The sequence below is a fragment of the Pomacea canaliculata genome, linkage group LG1, assembly GCF_003073045.1.
Source record: "Pomacea canaliculata isolate SZHN2017 linkage group LG1, ASM307304v1, whole genome shotgun sequence".
NCBI lineage: Eukaryota > Metazoa > Mollusca > Gastropoda > Architaenioglossa > Ampullariidae > Pomacea > Pomacea canaliculata.
This window is the reverse complement of record NC_037590.1, coordinates 34,982,513-34,999,775: the sequence shown is the minus strand read 5'-3', so window position 1 is coordinate 34,999,775 and position 17,263 is coordinate 34,982,513. Positions and strand designations below refer to the sequence as shown.

The 17,263-nt window shown below is 42.3% G+C and overlaps 1 protein-coding gene across 1 annotated transcript in view; it reads right to left on the bottom strand.

Moving 5' to 3' along the window:
• LOC112565694 (innexin unc-9-like) overlaps positions 1-17,263 on the bottom strand; it is a 42,429-nt gene that overhangs the window by 10,215 nt on the left and 14,951 nt on the right. Inside the window, 2 exon segments of the mRNA XM_025241343.1 lie at positions 1-526; positions 972-1,149. Coding sequence (XP_025097128.1) covers positions 1-526; positions 972-1,149 — 704 coding nt within the window.

The following is a 17,263-nucleotide window of genomic DNA, read 5'->3' as shown; positions in this document are numbered from 1 at the left end:
AGCCGTACATGTTGTAGTCCGTGGACAGGAAGGCGTTCAGCATGAACAGCTGTCCCACGGCGTTGGAGATGTAGAGGACCTTCATGAGGAAGTACACGGACAGCAAGTAATTACCGTAACGCTTGCCACAGAGGATCGACAGCTTCGCCGACAGCACGTGCCGAAGCTTGACGCAACAGCGGTGCCGCGACTCGCGCTGGTTGTCCAGGCAACGATCGATGTGACGCACGACGTACTTGATCGTGCGCATGCGTACTTCCGGGCTCTCGTACTGCGCCTCGCTGGCCAGCGAGACGATGCGGTCCACGTTGATGCCCGACTGGCCGTTGAGGAGGCGCCACAGGAGGCAGGGGATGTAGAACATGAGGGCCTGCAGGAGGAGTACCACGGGCACCCACTGGTAGTAGGTCAGCTCGCGCTCGTTGCGGCGGCTGATGTCCTCCGGGACGATAAAGTCCATGGGGATGTAGTAGGTGTTGGAGATCCAGCAGATGTTGTTCGTGTAGTCCACGTGCGCGCCCGTGAACTGAAACGGAACCAAGAGATGCCCGTGTCACAAGCAGGAACAGACAATAAACAACATCTACCTGGCATTACAAGCTACGACCTCCGGTTTGACTTGTCTCATTATTGCGGAATACATAATAATACTTGTATTTTTTTTCTCAACGTCTGCCATTATCTTTCTCTTTTATTGTGTTTGTTAGCTTGAAAATTATTGTTCAGGAACGTTCAACTCCTTGCCATGCGTGAAAGTCATTAAAATAAATGATTAGCTTAAACCATGCTGGCTGCGATTAAAGAGACCGGATCGATGGTCAATAAAGGAAGCCCAACAACGTCTTCCTGTTGATGTGTAATCAAACCGTAACACACTTTAATAAATTTACCCCACTCTCTCTGTCTCCCCCCCCCCACACACACACACATACAGAGCAGGTACATACATACTCGTAGCATTATCTACTCACCTGTGCAGGACACCAGCAACGTATGGGGTCTCCCACATATTGACGGGCAGAGACAACGACAGTGAAGATAATGAGGATACCTGTAGTGTACAGGTGATTCAGCCGATCGTTGAGGTCGTCATCGTTGCGCACTTTGACGTTGGCTACTCTCCCTACCGACCCGATAATACTGTCCATCCTGCCAGACATGCCAAACATAGGGCTCGTCAAACACCACGTGCAGTCCGCGAGACAACGTCAACAAAGCGTCAAACGCGTCAAACGCCTTTAGTGAGCAAAAACAAAAAAACCAAACCAAAAAAAAAAAAAAAAAAAAAAAAAAAAAAAAAAGCAAGAATAGCAAGAGGACATGCGTGAGAGATGTTAGATAATTTGTCGAACTCACGAATTCAACCCATCCGTTTGACATCATCTGACAGCGTGACATGTTGGACAAGCGTCAAGTCTTTTTGTTTTTCTTGTTTTTTTTTTTTGTTTTTTTTGTTCTTTTTTTTTTGCAATAGATGTAGTCAATGTTGCGGCACTCGTGCTTTTTATGCAAAGCTAGAATTTAGCGCAGTTTAATGACTGGGAAAGAAACATTCGAGAGTGTCAAGATGGCAGAACATTGCCTTTCTATGAAATTATTTTCCCTCTTGAGCACCATCTCCATTTCCCGCATCCCTGCATCCCATCCCCCCCCCCATCTCTCTCTCTCTTTCTTTCATTCTCTCTTTGCAGCAATCTTTTCGATTTCTGAAGAAACTTTTTTCCTTACCACTATGATTCGGCTACAAAATCACAAAAACTGATCCCCTCCCTACCACCAAAAAAAGCACCCCTCAAATATTAGCAAAGAAGATTCAAGATAGTGACGCAAAGCCCTGAATGTTCTTGGCAGACCCGGATGTACGCCTGGGAGTCTGCTGAGGGCTTTTATCGAGTGTCTGTTCATGCTTCCATGAAGGCGTGGGACAAGGGTGATCACTACGATAAGTCTGATTTCCAATGTTCATGCAAGGCAGCAAGGTTACGGTAATGGCTAGATGAATGGCTTCTCTAAGCAGAATATAATCACCTGGTTGTCATCAGAACGCTCTCCAGGCTATTTCTTCGCAATCTGATGATGCTGAGAGCAGGACAGAGATAAATCAATAGACTCTGTTCTGTTTATCGACAGAACCGTGGTGGTGGTGATGGTGGTGGGGGAGATATTTTCTCCTGCTGATTTTAAGATTTTTTACTTTTTAAGGGATGAAAGACCTTGTCCTTCGCTTGAACTTTCTCATGGCCAAGAACCGATCGAATTCTACAAATCTCTAGTTCAAAGCTTTTGAATGATAACTTAGCCCTGCAACTAAAATCACGGCAGTTTAAGAGCTACTCCCTGTGTGAAATACAGTATTTACAAGAACCAGAACTTCTTCAAGAGCTGCAATATATTCCTGAACACAAAATAACCAAGAGATTGGTCTTAAGCCAAAGGATTGCTACTAACACACTTGTGGCACACAGGCTCAGTGGCAAGCAAGTGCGCTAACTCTTAAACCCAGGAACAATAGTCTGGCAGGCAGGCATGTGGTATTCCGGAATTCCCAAGAAAGTCGACACTCCAGTTCCTGTAAATCGATTTTAAACCTGGATTTTCTATTAAAAAGAAGGAGGGTATGAGATTTCTAAAGATAATGCAATCGGAAGTCTCTAACCGGTGAACAGCAGATAAATAGGAAACGCATTATTTGATCAATAAACCTAAGTAATAAATACACTAATAAAACTATATTGTGAAAGACAGAACTAAATGAAAAAAAAACTTTACTAAATCATAACAGTTTAAATGTTCAGATAGAAAAAACTTTGCGATACAGTAGAGTGACAATATCAATAATAATTTTGTCATAGATAACACAACTATTGATGAGTTCGATAATCTCCAAAAGATGGCGTTGAATGACACACACAGACATTAAGAATGTTTGTACAAACTTTAGTCTTATATTTTCTGTTTTTCAATCAACTGACCATTTCCTGTTCGTAAAGCTAAGGATGTGCTTGACGACTAGAATCACTTTAACTCTCCTCCCCCGCCCATCACCCTCCACACATCCGTTAATGTCTGTGATCGACCTGTCGCTGCGAGTTGCTGCTGTTGGTAGACTGGACTGTAATCAATAGATGGGCCCACAATGGTGGCACGCCGCTTGAGAGTGCATATAAATAAGGGATTAGATCAGGGTAAAGGACTGGCCGTGCCACTTGTGAATGATGGGGCTGCTAGTCCCCTCAATGTGACCACCCATTTACAATGGTATAAAGGGGAAAAGGGGAGGGAACGTAGGACACTGCATCCCCATCTCGACCAGCTCGCCTCGCAACGGAAGCACGTCCTGTTGACAAGCATGGGAGGGCTTAGCCAGTGCATCTGTTATGTCTTTGTGTGGTGAGAGCTTACCATCCTCCGCCGATCCTCCCGTCTCCCACACAGCAAGCAGAAGACACTAAGGACTCGGGAACGTCAATCAAGGCTCAATGAGCCGGCTACAACCGTCAGCACATTTTCAGAACTCACTCACGAGGCGTCAGCCACAGCAGCAAGTCACTGTTTCTTTGAGTCTCGGATAAAGGCCACACCCATTGTAGGACGGAAACTGATGGAACAACGAGCAGTACGTGAACCTGGGTCCGTGTCAATGTATATATATATATCGCCGTACATATCGACATTCACACACACCCATTCCCACCTCCACCCCACCCACTGTTGTTTATACATATCGACGTATTAATGTATCACCGTAAATATCGACATTCACACATAACCATCCCACCTACCCCCCACACTGTTGTTTATACATATCGACATATTAATATATCGCTGTACCCTTATATTGATGACTTTGTATCTCGCAGTATCGATATATCGGAGTCGCTTCCAGGCCGCGGCGTCCATGTAACTACTTTACTCTTCGAGCTGTGTTCAGTTCTAGTGATCATGGTCGTCTTAGCCAACAGCTGTCAACATCCCATATAAAGATACGGATGGAATCTTCTAGAATGTGAAGAGTAGCAGTTTCTCCCAATATTGACAGAGGCATGCTTGTGTCTGAGGACTGGTTGACCTGTTAGCTCATAAACATTTACTAATTCTCTAATGTTGGAAAGAAAATTGTGATTGGCTGCAGAAGGACAATCCATTTTAATGGCATAAACATCTTTTTTAGTTTATCGTCCAACAGCATCAGCGCCAAAGTATTCATCAGAGTCAGTATCAGAACATACAAACAAGGACAAGGGACAGAATCCAGCACGAAGTCTAATGGCTCTATCAGGAGTGATTTAGGTGGAAGAAAGAACTGTATAAAAGACTATTTAGTAATGAAACACTACGAAAAAATAGTATTTTTCATGAGAGGATTTGCCTTTCCCGAAGAGGTATTACAGGACATCCCTATTGTGTTCTTTAATTATGTTTTTAAATCAACTTTTCTCTCTGAGAGAGGCATAAAGAAAGAGAACGAAAACATTTTTTGTGATCGTGTATTTCCTGTGAAGCACCACAGAAATTTCTCCGTCCACTGACCTCCGTCTGACGCTAATTAAATTTGATAAAAAAAAAAAAATAAACAATTGGGGTATTACTGATAAAAAATTTAAAGTCTGATTTATGCTTGCAAAACACTTGACCTGTGTTATCATGTTTTAATCTCCTTATTCTTCCAGAAAGTTAATTACAAGCAAAACTGATTAAGTGGAGTGGGAGTTTGCATTGAAATCATGACTACTTTGAGAAACTCATAGCTATAGCTATGTTATGAACGGAATGATGTTAAGAGGTATAATTAATTACACTCTAGGTAATTGCTAATGAACACATAGATAAGATAAAAATGGTTAAATAAACGTGGCTCCTGATGTCTTGAGATTCCTTGTGGTGTTTCCAACTCTAAAATATTACAACCTTGCTGAAGGAAATGAGCGAGTGAATTTTTGAACAATGTGTTGTTTCTTAATACTAGCTTCATATTTTAGTGTCAAATGGCGGATATCTTCAATCCTGAATTTTAAATATACACTTTTCTTGTCAGATCGTAGGCTGGGCGGTTCATGGGCTCGCCACTTATTTCAACTTGGTATTTCTTCTCGGAAAAAAAGTAATAAATAAAGAAATGAATGAATCAATCTATCCATCAAGTAATCCAACATGTCTGTCTTTCTTTTCTCTCTCTCTCTCTCTAAACACATGCCAGGATAAATAAAATAGATTAATCTTCAGAACGATGTGTCCGGTGTCATGAGACCTGATAATCTTTCAATAATCGTGTCTGCGGCCTAAATTAGTCTTATAAGCGGTACAGAAGTCTGTCTGCTTCTCCCATCGACCTCAAACTTTTTTCCATCTCACCGCCGATTCTCTCCCTCAAGGATCCACCTCCTCGCCTTCCCTGCCTCCTCCCACGAACACTCAGGGTCAGCAACAAGTGAATTTTCGGCGTACAGTATTTAGTTTGTTGAAATTCATCGATTCCTCTTGCTGTCTCATATTTTGCCCACGTGTTGTGGCTGTGATTTTTCACAGCGGAAGTGGTTCTCGATGCCTGGTCGTCAGCAGCTAGGATGTTGGTTTTCATAAATGTGTGTGTGTGTGTGTGTGTGTGTATGTGTGTGCTTCGCGCGCCCACGCCCCTGCTAGATGACAACTGTAACAGACTCTCTATTTCAGGACTATGTCTGGCACTGTCTACCGTGCAAGGACGTCTGTCATCATCAACTTGTCTAATCAGAAGATCGTTTTTATTTCTTGTAATCGATCAATAACGGTCTGTGCAGCACCGTGGCGCTGGTCACGTGCACTTCACGCTGACAAACAGTTGTTCTCTTCAAATTTATGGATTAAAAAAATATCGAACGGAAGTTTCGCTTACAAACAGCCAGCAGAAGCAATTCTACAAAAGTCAACATGAAAGCAAAACAAATGAATGACCGTCCTTCTATGCCCGGATATGATGACACAGTCTGCATACTATACACACACACACACACACATTTTAAGTGGTCCTCCATCACTCGAACTGACTCCTTGGTTACGTTGCTAAGAGTAACAGAGAATTTTGTCTTCATCTTCAGAGACTTAGACACCAAAGGATGACAGAGAGCGAAAAAAGAGAAAAGACTCAAAATGAGATATTGAGGGTACAGATGAAAAGGAAGAGGAGGAGTCAATTCGCTGACAATGCAAAAGCTGCACTCACTATGCATGTTTGCACACGCAGTACACATGCACGCATGCACAGAGGAGAGAGGGCGGGTAAGGAGAGTAGGTATTAACGGATAGAATCAGAAGGTGCAAGACACCTACCAGAAACAAGTCCCTGAGGGCAGGTCCGCTCGAGGCGACTAACCATCTCTGTACAGCACCTCCGGAATAAGGCGGCTCATGATCGTAGGTGAAGGTTCGGCTGCGTCCTGAACAGGGCGGTGTGAGTGCGTGGAGTGGCGACTGACCACGCGCAACGGGAGTCAGACTTTCTCCCACTCTGATCGATGGAGCGGCAAATGGATGCGGGAGGGAGGGTTAGTGGTGGTGGGTTAGGTCGACCAGGACAAGAAGTCAGCTTCAGCTATGGCGGCAGCAAGCAGGCACCAGCAGCCAGCAGCCACCCGCTCTCCCCAAGTTCTGGATTCAGCCATGCACGCGCCAAACTTTTGAGTGTTCCCAATTAAATAAAAAAAAAAGTCTTGATAGCCAAGCCGGCTTGGTCACTTGTCCGAAGAGAAGAAGGAAAGAGAGTGGAGCTTTGACTACGGAAGAAGAGGGAGGAGAAGGACAAGAAGAAAGTAGGAGCGCCGGTGACGTGTACATGCATGCACCCCTCGTGCATCCTTCGTTACGTTTGCCCCGCTACGCCAGGCGTGAGTCACGGTGACGTCAGCGAGGCAGGGAGAGGCCACGGGGCGGACGTGCATCACAGCGACGTTTCTTCACAGCCAGGACAAGGCGCGGGGCTTATCATGGCCCAGCCCCAGCAGCTGAACAAGCTTTTGTCACACCGCACTTTGATAAGGAACGGCCGGCAATATTGCTGCTGCTGTTGCTGCTGAAGTTTCTGATGGTGGTGAGACACATCCAGGGTGGTAATGATCTGGCTGGCAGGGAGGAAGGAGGTGGGGTATGGGAGCGGAGGGTTCGGGTGGGGATGGCGGACAAGGTGCGATGCCAGCGTACACAAGAGGCTGTCTTGTCTGCGTGCCATCCTCTGTCGACTCACTGGAGCAGTCGGGCAGTTTATTTAACCCCATCATCTCGTTAATGTCAGGACGGCAAGGACGCAGATGCTTGGAGGCCTGGGCCCCCTGACTTACCCACAGACCGTTAAACCCGCATTTGTTTAAACGCAGCCAATCTTTGCCGAGTAAAGACCCATTAATGACGTCATAAAGAGGTTTGCTGGGATTTTAGGAATGCTGGGAAGCGGATGTTTCTGGAGGGAACTCTTGTCTGTTGCGTTTTGTTGACAACGTAGAACGTAGTCACTGTCAGCAAACACGTATTAGTGTGTTTACGTTAGTGAATCAGCAAAACCCATTTCTCTTTCGTAATCCGGTTGTGGACGGATCCTCCCTTTAGTCGTGTATATTACATTGTATTAGCAATATCCTTGATTTTGGTTTTCGTTTAATTGCCGTAAATATCAATTTTCTGTCAATAGAACCAAAAACTCTGATTAAATGCATTCGGATATTCATAGACAAATATGTTGGAGGGGAACTATCAGGGAAAAGCAGTGTATGTCAACAGTTTGCTTTCCGGTTCTCCCCTCTCATCCCGTAAAAAGCTTTTTTGAGACTTAAATGAGGGTATTACTTGTGAAAATTAAAAAGCTCAATTTTTTGGCATCGCTACCAGTCAGCTACTCACTGGTAAGTAATCGGTCCAACGGTGTCTTTTAGTGTCACACAGAGCTGACAGTATAATTCTTTGAGAATAAAACATCCACTTAAACGAAAATGTCAGCGAGTGCATTGAATTGTTTGGTGTCCTTCGAAATTCACATCAATTGATGGCAAAAGTGTGAAGAAAATTTATGACCGTTGTATTTCTCTATTGGTCTTGTCTCTCTCTCTCTCATGTGTCTGTGTGATAAATATACAGCAAGAGAAACAGACAGAATGAAGAGACAGAGCTCAAGAGAGGAAAGAGAAGGGGTAATCATGCAAACCGTATCCTATTAACTGCATGGTAAACATATGTAATTAAAAAAAGCAATTAACGTGAAACCACGCCTGAATTGGTAGCATATCTGAAATGACAGTTTCAGTCCAATATATCACTGACATACTGTGCATAAAACACAACAAATAAAAAGGCAACTACAGTGTCACAACTACTCCTAGTAAAATTTTTCACACTTCAAATTTTCTCCTAAAAAAAGTAAAAAAAAATTCCAGCAACAAATAATAAGTAAATAAAGTCAGCTTTTATCACGAGCTTTCGTCTGCGCCACAGAGCACAAGCAGCGACGAGAGAGGAAAGGCGTTCTGACAGACTGCGGCCAGTTCACGAGAAGGTCAAAAACTCCATCAGCTGTGAGTAGAGGATAACAATCCCATTAAGACGTAACGCTTACACCGGGAGGGTTGTGCTGCACACCCCATCCTCCCCAGCCTCCCACTCGGCAGCTCGCCGTGACCATAAACGTTGGGAGCAGATGCCCAAACATGAGCAGCTTGCGCTAGCCGAGACTCACAACCACACATGTCTTGAGCAAGAAGCAGCTGTAAACAGCTGTAAACAGCTGCGCCTGGGTGTCGCTGCTGCGCGTCCAGAAAAAGAAGCCGAGCATCGCTGAGCTAGAGTTAGACGATCCTGGCCTCGTCAGGCAACGTAGACTAGCTCACGTGATGACGTAAAAGAGCAAATAACAATGAAGGTCGACGTAGTTCTGTTTTTAAATTCTTTTGGGTGTGGTTTTTTTTTTCTTTCACACTGTATTGTCAGAACATTGTTACATATCACCTCTAGGAATGTTCCCCCTCTCCATTATTTTTTTATCAACTGCTCACGTGAACAACATGGCGATAAGGTGTTGTGAGCGTTCGACTGTGTAAATCAAGAGATTACAATGTAGAGTCAACTCCCGCATTATTGTCAGAACACTGTTGTGCAGCCATACGGGTGTTGTAATACCCTTAGTTTTGATCGACTATCCATATAAACAAGTTTGCCGATAAACAGTTCTCCGTGTGCGAGAGTGTATGAATGAAGTGATTATGATAGAAAGTCCCGAGCATTAACGCCAGGCGAGTAAATTAACTCACCATTAGCGATCGGCAGAATAGTTATGAATAGCTAAAAACAAACTTTACTCTCGCTGACAAATAATTACTCGCTTTGCGCGGCCTTTCAGTAAAGAGAACTCCATGTCGACCTTAGTGACCCCTGGCCTCCATGGATGTCTCTCGAGGTCGTCTGGTGCTGACCTACAATGGCGGTGACTCGCTTTCAAATTACAATAGAAGAGTCTTGGAGGGCCAGCTGTTTAATTATGCAAGGTCTGGGTGTCACATGGAAATTAAATATTTCTTTCATGTCATATTAATGTAATAAGTTTGGAAGGTCAGTCATTGACCGTCATACGTGTCATAAGTTTTACAGTCAATGTGCGTGCCGATCCATCTGTGTATGTGTGTGTGTCCGTTCGTGTGTATGTATTCATACAGGTTTTGTTTTTTTTTAACAATTCACCATAAGCTCCCCTGGCAATGCACAATAATTATTATTATTAAGATGGCTATTTCCACGTTGAGAGAAGAAGTTCACACGATATAAATGCCAGGCTGTCGTCATAACCTGATAACAACCTGGCATGGGTAGTGACATTTACAGTCAATACAACTGATTGTGATTTAGGGCGACACCTCCCTACAATCATACGCAACAACGACGGCGGTAATCGGCGCGACATTTGTCGGTGCCAGAAGCCGCTGGCATGACAGCCACAGGCATGTCCTGCTATCAACCAGACGAAATTCCAATTTTAAAGGCATGATTGCATTATCCATTGAGAGTTTTTTAAAAGCATTACTTGACAATCACGATATCAACACAGTATTCACACAGTGGCTCCTCTTACTGAGGTATGAGTGCGCCTGACAAGATAGTGCCTCTCACCGCAAGAGTGTTTGGCAAACATGTGCGAAGACGAGAAGTTCCAGGACGAGGCTGGGCTGATTACTGACACGTGACCTTTTCGTCAAGAAATATGATTAGGCAAATCCTGGCCATCCGTATTTTACATTTAATATTACTTCTAATATTTTCCATAAACTATGAGACTGACGAATAACCAAAGAATTAAAGTAAAAATAAAGATATTTCGTCCTTTGAATGATATTTTTGTTTTAGCATATTTCCAGAAACGAGCAGATATTTCTGGTTAGATAATTCGAGATCTTGTTATCAGGCAGTGATAAAGGTTCAATCGCTGTACCCTTTACTATCACTTCTCACTAACATTTGCAGCTTGAATTGTCAGGGACTTGCTCTTCGTTTGATCAATGCTGCGAAACCGGAAATTGCCAAAAGAAGACGCCATACTTACCTGTGTTTACTCTTCTATGAATGATGCGCGCTATATTGCAGAATGAACAGGTAATGGAGTTTCTTTGAAGTCGCAAGCTTTTTCCCCAGCAAGATGGCTGTTTTGCGAACCTGCATCTCAAGAGTAGGGCTTATTCGTTTTGACAAAATTACAAACACACCCAATCGGACGTTTTCATAGCTCGGAAGCTCATGAAGAGCAGTGGTCTTGTGTCTTAGTTGGGGTATATATTCATGTTTTGCCACTTTTTCCTGTCAACAGTTTTTTATGCGATGATTACTGCTAGAGGAAAACAATCTGTTTTGAAGTCAACATGCATAGTGTCGGTTCACTGATCAAGCAGAATGATGAAGAATACAAAACATAACTTCGTACCAGGTTTTTTTCCCGAGACGTCGGCCTTCAAAATGTTTACGAGGAGGAGACCATTTTAAAGACAACTGAGCTAAGGGTACCAACAAAATTTGGATCAAGACGTTTATAAATACTTTCAGTAATAAACACAATACATGCGCAGCCTGCGCGGTTTCAATATAATTACCCTCGATATTTAACATTTGACAAGAAGCGGCAAGTGAAGAGATAACAATGACACGGAAAAAGAAAAAAAGCGCAAAAGAACGAAGCTATGACAGGACTGAAAAAGACACTGAGGTATGGAGAAGAGAATAAAATATTATTTAGAGCAAGTAACCATAAGCATAGGCAGAACTGTTTACCTTTACGAGTTTCTTTCTAGGATTACATGCTTTTTTAGGTAACATTACAGATTGGTCATCCTATGGAATAACATGTTTGAATAAAAGTCTCGTTTTTACAGATACTAAAGACTAGTAAGACATATTGAATGACTTATATATCTAATTGCTTGAAAAAATGGAGAGAATTTAAAATACATTACTAATTTCATACCATTCTGACATACCTTTACATATTCTAGCAATCTACTTCTTCTGAGGGTGATGCTATTTCACTACATCTACCATCAGTAACCATGTTTCAGCTCTAAGCCTCACATAAAACATTTACATCATGAAATTTATATTCCAATTTAAACGCGTATATGACTTTATACTCAAAGAAGTAAAAAAAATTACCTGGATGTTATTCTACCGTGGAGCCGTGCCGCCATTTCTTGAAAGTACAACAGTAAAGGGAGCTAACAGCTTGCAAAGACTTTTTCTTCTCTGTCCACGTCTTCACTCTCTCATGCCCAGCTGTTAGCGCCAGGGCGCTAGGACCTTTCAGCCATCCATCCTATTTCTGGCACCCAAAGCAGATCCTCAAATTAAGTTCCAGACGACGTTTCCGATATACAAACGAAAGTCCAGAAAACCGTCTGAAGAACATTCTCGACACCGGGGACAAGCGGGAGACGAACCTTCTCTAAAACATTTCGTGACACTCAGACATCCGTCCCCTGCTTTTTCTGATCACTCTCCAAACAGTTCAACCTGCCCTCAACTGTCCTGCTTTTGTTTTAAGAGTTCCAGAAACGGAAAGAATGGAAGTCTTGGTTGTGTGGCGTGACAGACTGAGCTAGCATCGAGTACAAAGAATGCTTGCTAGCCTTCAGAGGCTGACTCAGGCTTTGCTTGCAGCAAGAAGAAGCCTCATTCTCAACACGTCGTAGATGTAAAAACCAACATGATGTTCTCTTCTCAAGTTTAACTACCTGGGCGGGCAAACCTACATCGTCGCTTCCTCCTCTAGGCAGCGCGTCGACGTTTAAGTACCTTTTAACCCCTTAGGAAAACTTCTCGAGATATGAGTACTTTTTAACCCCGTCAGTGTCAAGCCCTTCACGAAGATGGAAAACAGAAGAAAAGGAAGAAAAAAGAAAGAAATCCTGAACAGCAAAGGAATGAAAAATCGTTTTAAGAGTAAAACTAGTCTACTTTCTTCGTCTAATTCATATCTAATTAATTTACTTAAAACTGAGAATCATGGAAAAGTGTTGCTGGACATGGAGTATGTAATCTGCAAGTCACAAAGTCGGTCAAGAAGGTTGTTTTGGTCTTGTTAGGGAAATAGAAAAGGAACATCAAACAGTCTTTGAAGCCACTGATCTTCATGTACTACTCAAAAGCGTGTCGGGAATAAAGTAGCAGCATTATACTGTTTGTCGGTCATTGTTATGGTCATTTTAATTGCCTAACACGACAAAAAGATCGGCGTTTCTAGCAAATCACTTTAAGTCAATGTGAGGAAATCTTTAAAATTAGATACTATAGTCCTGCTCCTTCCACAACCAACAGCAGTGAATAATGTAAACCACTGCTGTAGGATACCTCTGTAACCGAGAACAGCTCCGGCGATGAAATTCAATATGTGTGAACACGAGTGGAATGCCCAAGGACTGAGGAGATGACAGTCTGGAGACATATGTCGAAGGTGTCGCAACCTAAAGTACGATGGTTCGCAATCCAGTAACGATTGTTTAGAGCTTATTCCCGCAGCCAGAGTCACTTGGCATTCACGTCTTTGCCGCTAAATGTCGCAGTTTGTTGTTCCCGACATTACAGATGTTCCTGAAGCACATTTCCTGCCCCGTCGATGACACGAAAAATCTATTGATACGACGTATCTCCTGTCAGCTGACTATACTTGGCTGTCATGACAACAGTGTACTGTTTGATCGCATGACACATCCTTTGTCACACAGTGTCTCCTGAAGTTGTATTTTAGTCTTGTCCAACAGCAAGCATCCTGATTGTGGATGTGGGTGTACACTTGTGACATACTTCTGAGTTCGACTCTTGTTTGCGTGTGTCGCTACATTTCTATTTTAATTACGTTTCCATGGCCATGGAATGACAGGTGTTTGTCACTGTCGTCAACACAAAGCGCATACAGGCTGCCAGGTATCCCGTGCAACGTGTCACACCTGTTGCCTTTTAGATCATCATCAATCAAGTGCAAAAAAACCTAATTACGACTATTTTTGTCTGTTGAATGACAAATTCTAGGGCATGCTTACCGACCGAAAACACGTGACAAGTGCAGTTTACAACGTATATTGGAACAGGACTTGAGAGTGATAGGTTTGATCCTGCAGCATGTCTGAAGGGAGGAAAAGAAATGTTCAAAGAATAGAAGAACAATTACTAAATGGTCCTGTTAAAAAGACTGTAATTAAAACAAAACTGAAAACATTCTTCAAGTATTCTGAAGTTCGTTTTTTTAAAAAAAAAAAAAAAAGAAAAAAGAAACTTTAAGCGAAGAGTCTAATGTTTTTATGGCAACGCCTGGGCTTCTTGGTGGAAACTTCGTGCTTACCAGTCCCTCCACGGAATGAAGAGCGAGGCACAGAGAAAACCGTTTTTTGACAGAGTCACGTGGGTGCAATGTGATCTATCTAGATTACCAGCCCATTACTTGATGTGCTCGATCGCCTCCCTCGCTTTCATGTTTATTGATCGGCTGTCGTGTATAAAAATGTCTTAATAAAACCTCAGCCAGGAGAGACCATCAGCACCGTTAGTCTGTCTCTGGGCGAGATAAGACTCCATGCAAGAAGTGAAAGTCTTGGTCGCAAATTTCGCAAATTTTGTTCGTTCTTGCCAACTTCGTACTCATTAGTCAAAGGATTTAAACAACACAAACAAACAAATCAACAAAAAAAACAAACAAACAGCAAGAGGACTGTATAAGAAGTATCCAACAGACACTCAAACGCATGCACACAGATGCAAAAGCCAGCAAAGATTACCCACTGGTGATTACTAACACAAACTATACTTTCCAGCTGCTGTTCACTTTCCAAACAGCACTACATCAGACTTCAGAACTACCCCAGCAGACACAGGGTGTCGCTCCTGCACACAAGCGCCGGGTGGGATGACTCAGCAAGAAAGCACGTGCACCGCGCAGACCAACTCATGGTTTAACCATTGTGATCGCAATCTGACGCTCTCGCGGCCCGCCATCGACGTCACACAACCAAAAACACTAAAAATAACAATGAAAAAAAGACGGTGCAGCTGAAGAGATATAAAGGGATGCGAATCCCAGAACAAGTTACTGGACTTTCCAGGCGGAAATGTTTGCAAAAAGTCGACGTTGGAGTGAGTCGGGGCTTAAACCTTTCTTACCAATGTCCTCTAATTTATAGGACAACATACATCTTGTCCAAAGTTTTTCTTTAGTTGGTTAATCGCCTTCGTGTGATCACAGCCTGCTTAGCTTGAGCTTAAATTACGGGGAAAATTATTATTTCCTATTTTTACCGGATATAGACACCCTGGCATCACCCGTCAAGCTACCTTAATCCTGTTGTGTGCAATGAATATTTGTGAGACGATGATCATGTATTGCAAAAATCCTTAGCATTAAAGTTTACAAGCAGACATTAATAGCAACCTCGGGCCAACATACAACCTGAAACCTATAACAGGAAACTACAAATTATAGACCTTTAACTGTAAAAATAGCGAAGCTAATTTTTACCTCCTAAAACCAGCTTGTCCTTTCCTCCATTGACAACAGTGGGAAACTTAAATATCTCAGAGACTATTGATTGACGTGTGAGTATTAACATGGAAATACTGGATTCTGTAATCAAAAGTCTGGACTTTAGGGAACAACCTAAATTTTAAAATACTTGTTGAACGAAAATGCTTCGAACCTAGACTAGAACACTATTTAGCTTCTGCATCCATCACAACACGAAGATGCTATTAATGTCGAAAATATCAAGGCCTAAAAATGTATATTTACCTATATTTATCTAATGAGATGCAACGGACAACCTCTCCACCTTGTCAATGATACTGATGAGATGCCAAAATTGTTAATGTAAGTTAAGGGCTGGATGATGAAGTGTTCCAAAATGTATTAAGAACAAACCATCATCCCAAGTAATTGAACAAACATAGCTTCGAGAAAGAACCTTATCAAACAATCTAAATAAATAATGACTAGAACCTTTTTCCTTGTGCCAAAAAAAAAAACAAAAAAAAAAGAAAAGAAAAAAAAAAAAATCTCCCTGAGGCACGAGAGCCACGTGGTAGACTGTTAGCAGGCCTCCAGCAGCGAAAGGACTACAGAGTGCGTGTCTGTTTGCCCTCCTCGTGGCCCATAAATCAGTTTAATGGCTGCCTTACAGGAATAGTAACAAACAAAATCCAAATTAAGAAGCCCTCATCCCGCACCCTTGTTTCAGTCAAAATTATATGCGGGGATTTCTTTCCTCTCGCCTTAGCCAGCCGGAGTTGTCCTCCCTAACTTAATCGATTGTCTCCCTTGAACACAGATTTTTGACTGCACGTGCAACACGGAAAATGGAGGTTTTACTGCCAGTCTCTGTATAGGAGGTAAGCCTGCCGTTTCAGCTCACTGATTGTGAATTTACCGTCTGGTGCTCCATATAAATGGTATTATCTTTGCTGCCCACAGCACAATAAACCGAGATTTGCTGAGCAAACTTGTGGTGTACTTGTAAGTTAGTGTCAGTCGATTCTCGCTGTTAAGGCTAAACCTGTTGTGGAGTTTGCATACTCACTGAAAGGGACAAAGGACTGACTTTATGCAAGAAACCAAAAAGTTCAAAACGACGGCGACTGCTACTGATATTTGTGCCCACACTTTAGAAAGTAAATAATTGTCTACAATAACACCTCCGCAACATTTTGCACTCACGCACGAATGCGCACATGAACAAACATACATAAGCTCATGAAAGACAGCACAAAAAGCAGTTTGATGAACTTAACAAAAAGCAACATTTTTTGTTATCAGAAGCAAATGGTGCTCATAAATTGACTCCCATATACGCCAGCCTTTGACGATCGACATGACAGGATGACATCAGCATTGTTTTTTTCCACATTCTAATGTATTAGAGGGGAAAGAATGCGTGTGATGTATGCTCAAACTTGTAGAATAGTAAGATCCCATTTTGATTGTTGTTCCATATTGAAGTTCAATATTTGAAATTAAACAGTTTTATCCTACGTAAGCAGGATCACAATGTAAAATTTTGCGGCGACTATATGACAAACTACGAAAGACGACGAATAACACGCGCGGTATAGGTCTTAAATTTTTTTTTTTTTAATGTTTTTGTGGGAATTAATTAACTAATCTTCCTTTTTATTCCTTTTGACACTATCTGCATTCACTCTATGAAGATAACAGAAAAGCCAATAAAGGAAACAAATGATGCTGACTCATTTGACGGCATCAACCCTCGCCAGACGACGGCTGTGACATTCACTGTCAAGTGTACGTGTACTGGTGGCAGAGGGTGGGGTTGGTATGTAGCTTGGCTTGTATATGGGCATCAGTTCAATCAAAGCTCAAACACAGGATGTTATGATTCTTGATGATAGATAATCCATATCCATCAGCTAATTTACAGCAAGATGTCTGGTAGGTGTGGACCACAGTCTAGACGCTGGTGACTAAACAACTGATGAGAAGACATGATTATTTCCCTTAATATGGGTAAATATCGCATTATTGACATACACAGACAGACAAACCAAGTTCACCGAACAGGTCACATTTGTTCACGATACGATAACATTGAACCATTGTTATATCAGCAGCTATAGCCTCGTCAAAGTAACCTAACCTATTTACAGTTTTGATCTTTGTGTTGTTGACCTCTTTCTGTACATAACATAGGCATGGATAACAAAAAGTAGGCATTCCCCTCAAATTCTGGGAAATTATATCTTTCATAGCTTTAACCAATCATTAGGACAACAA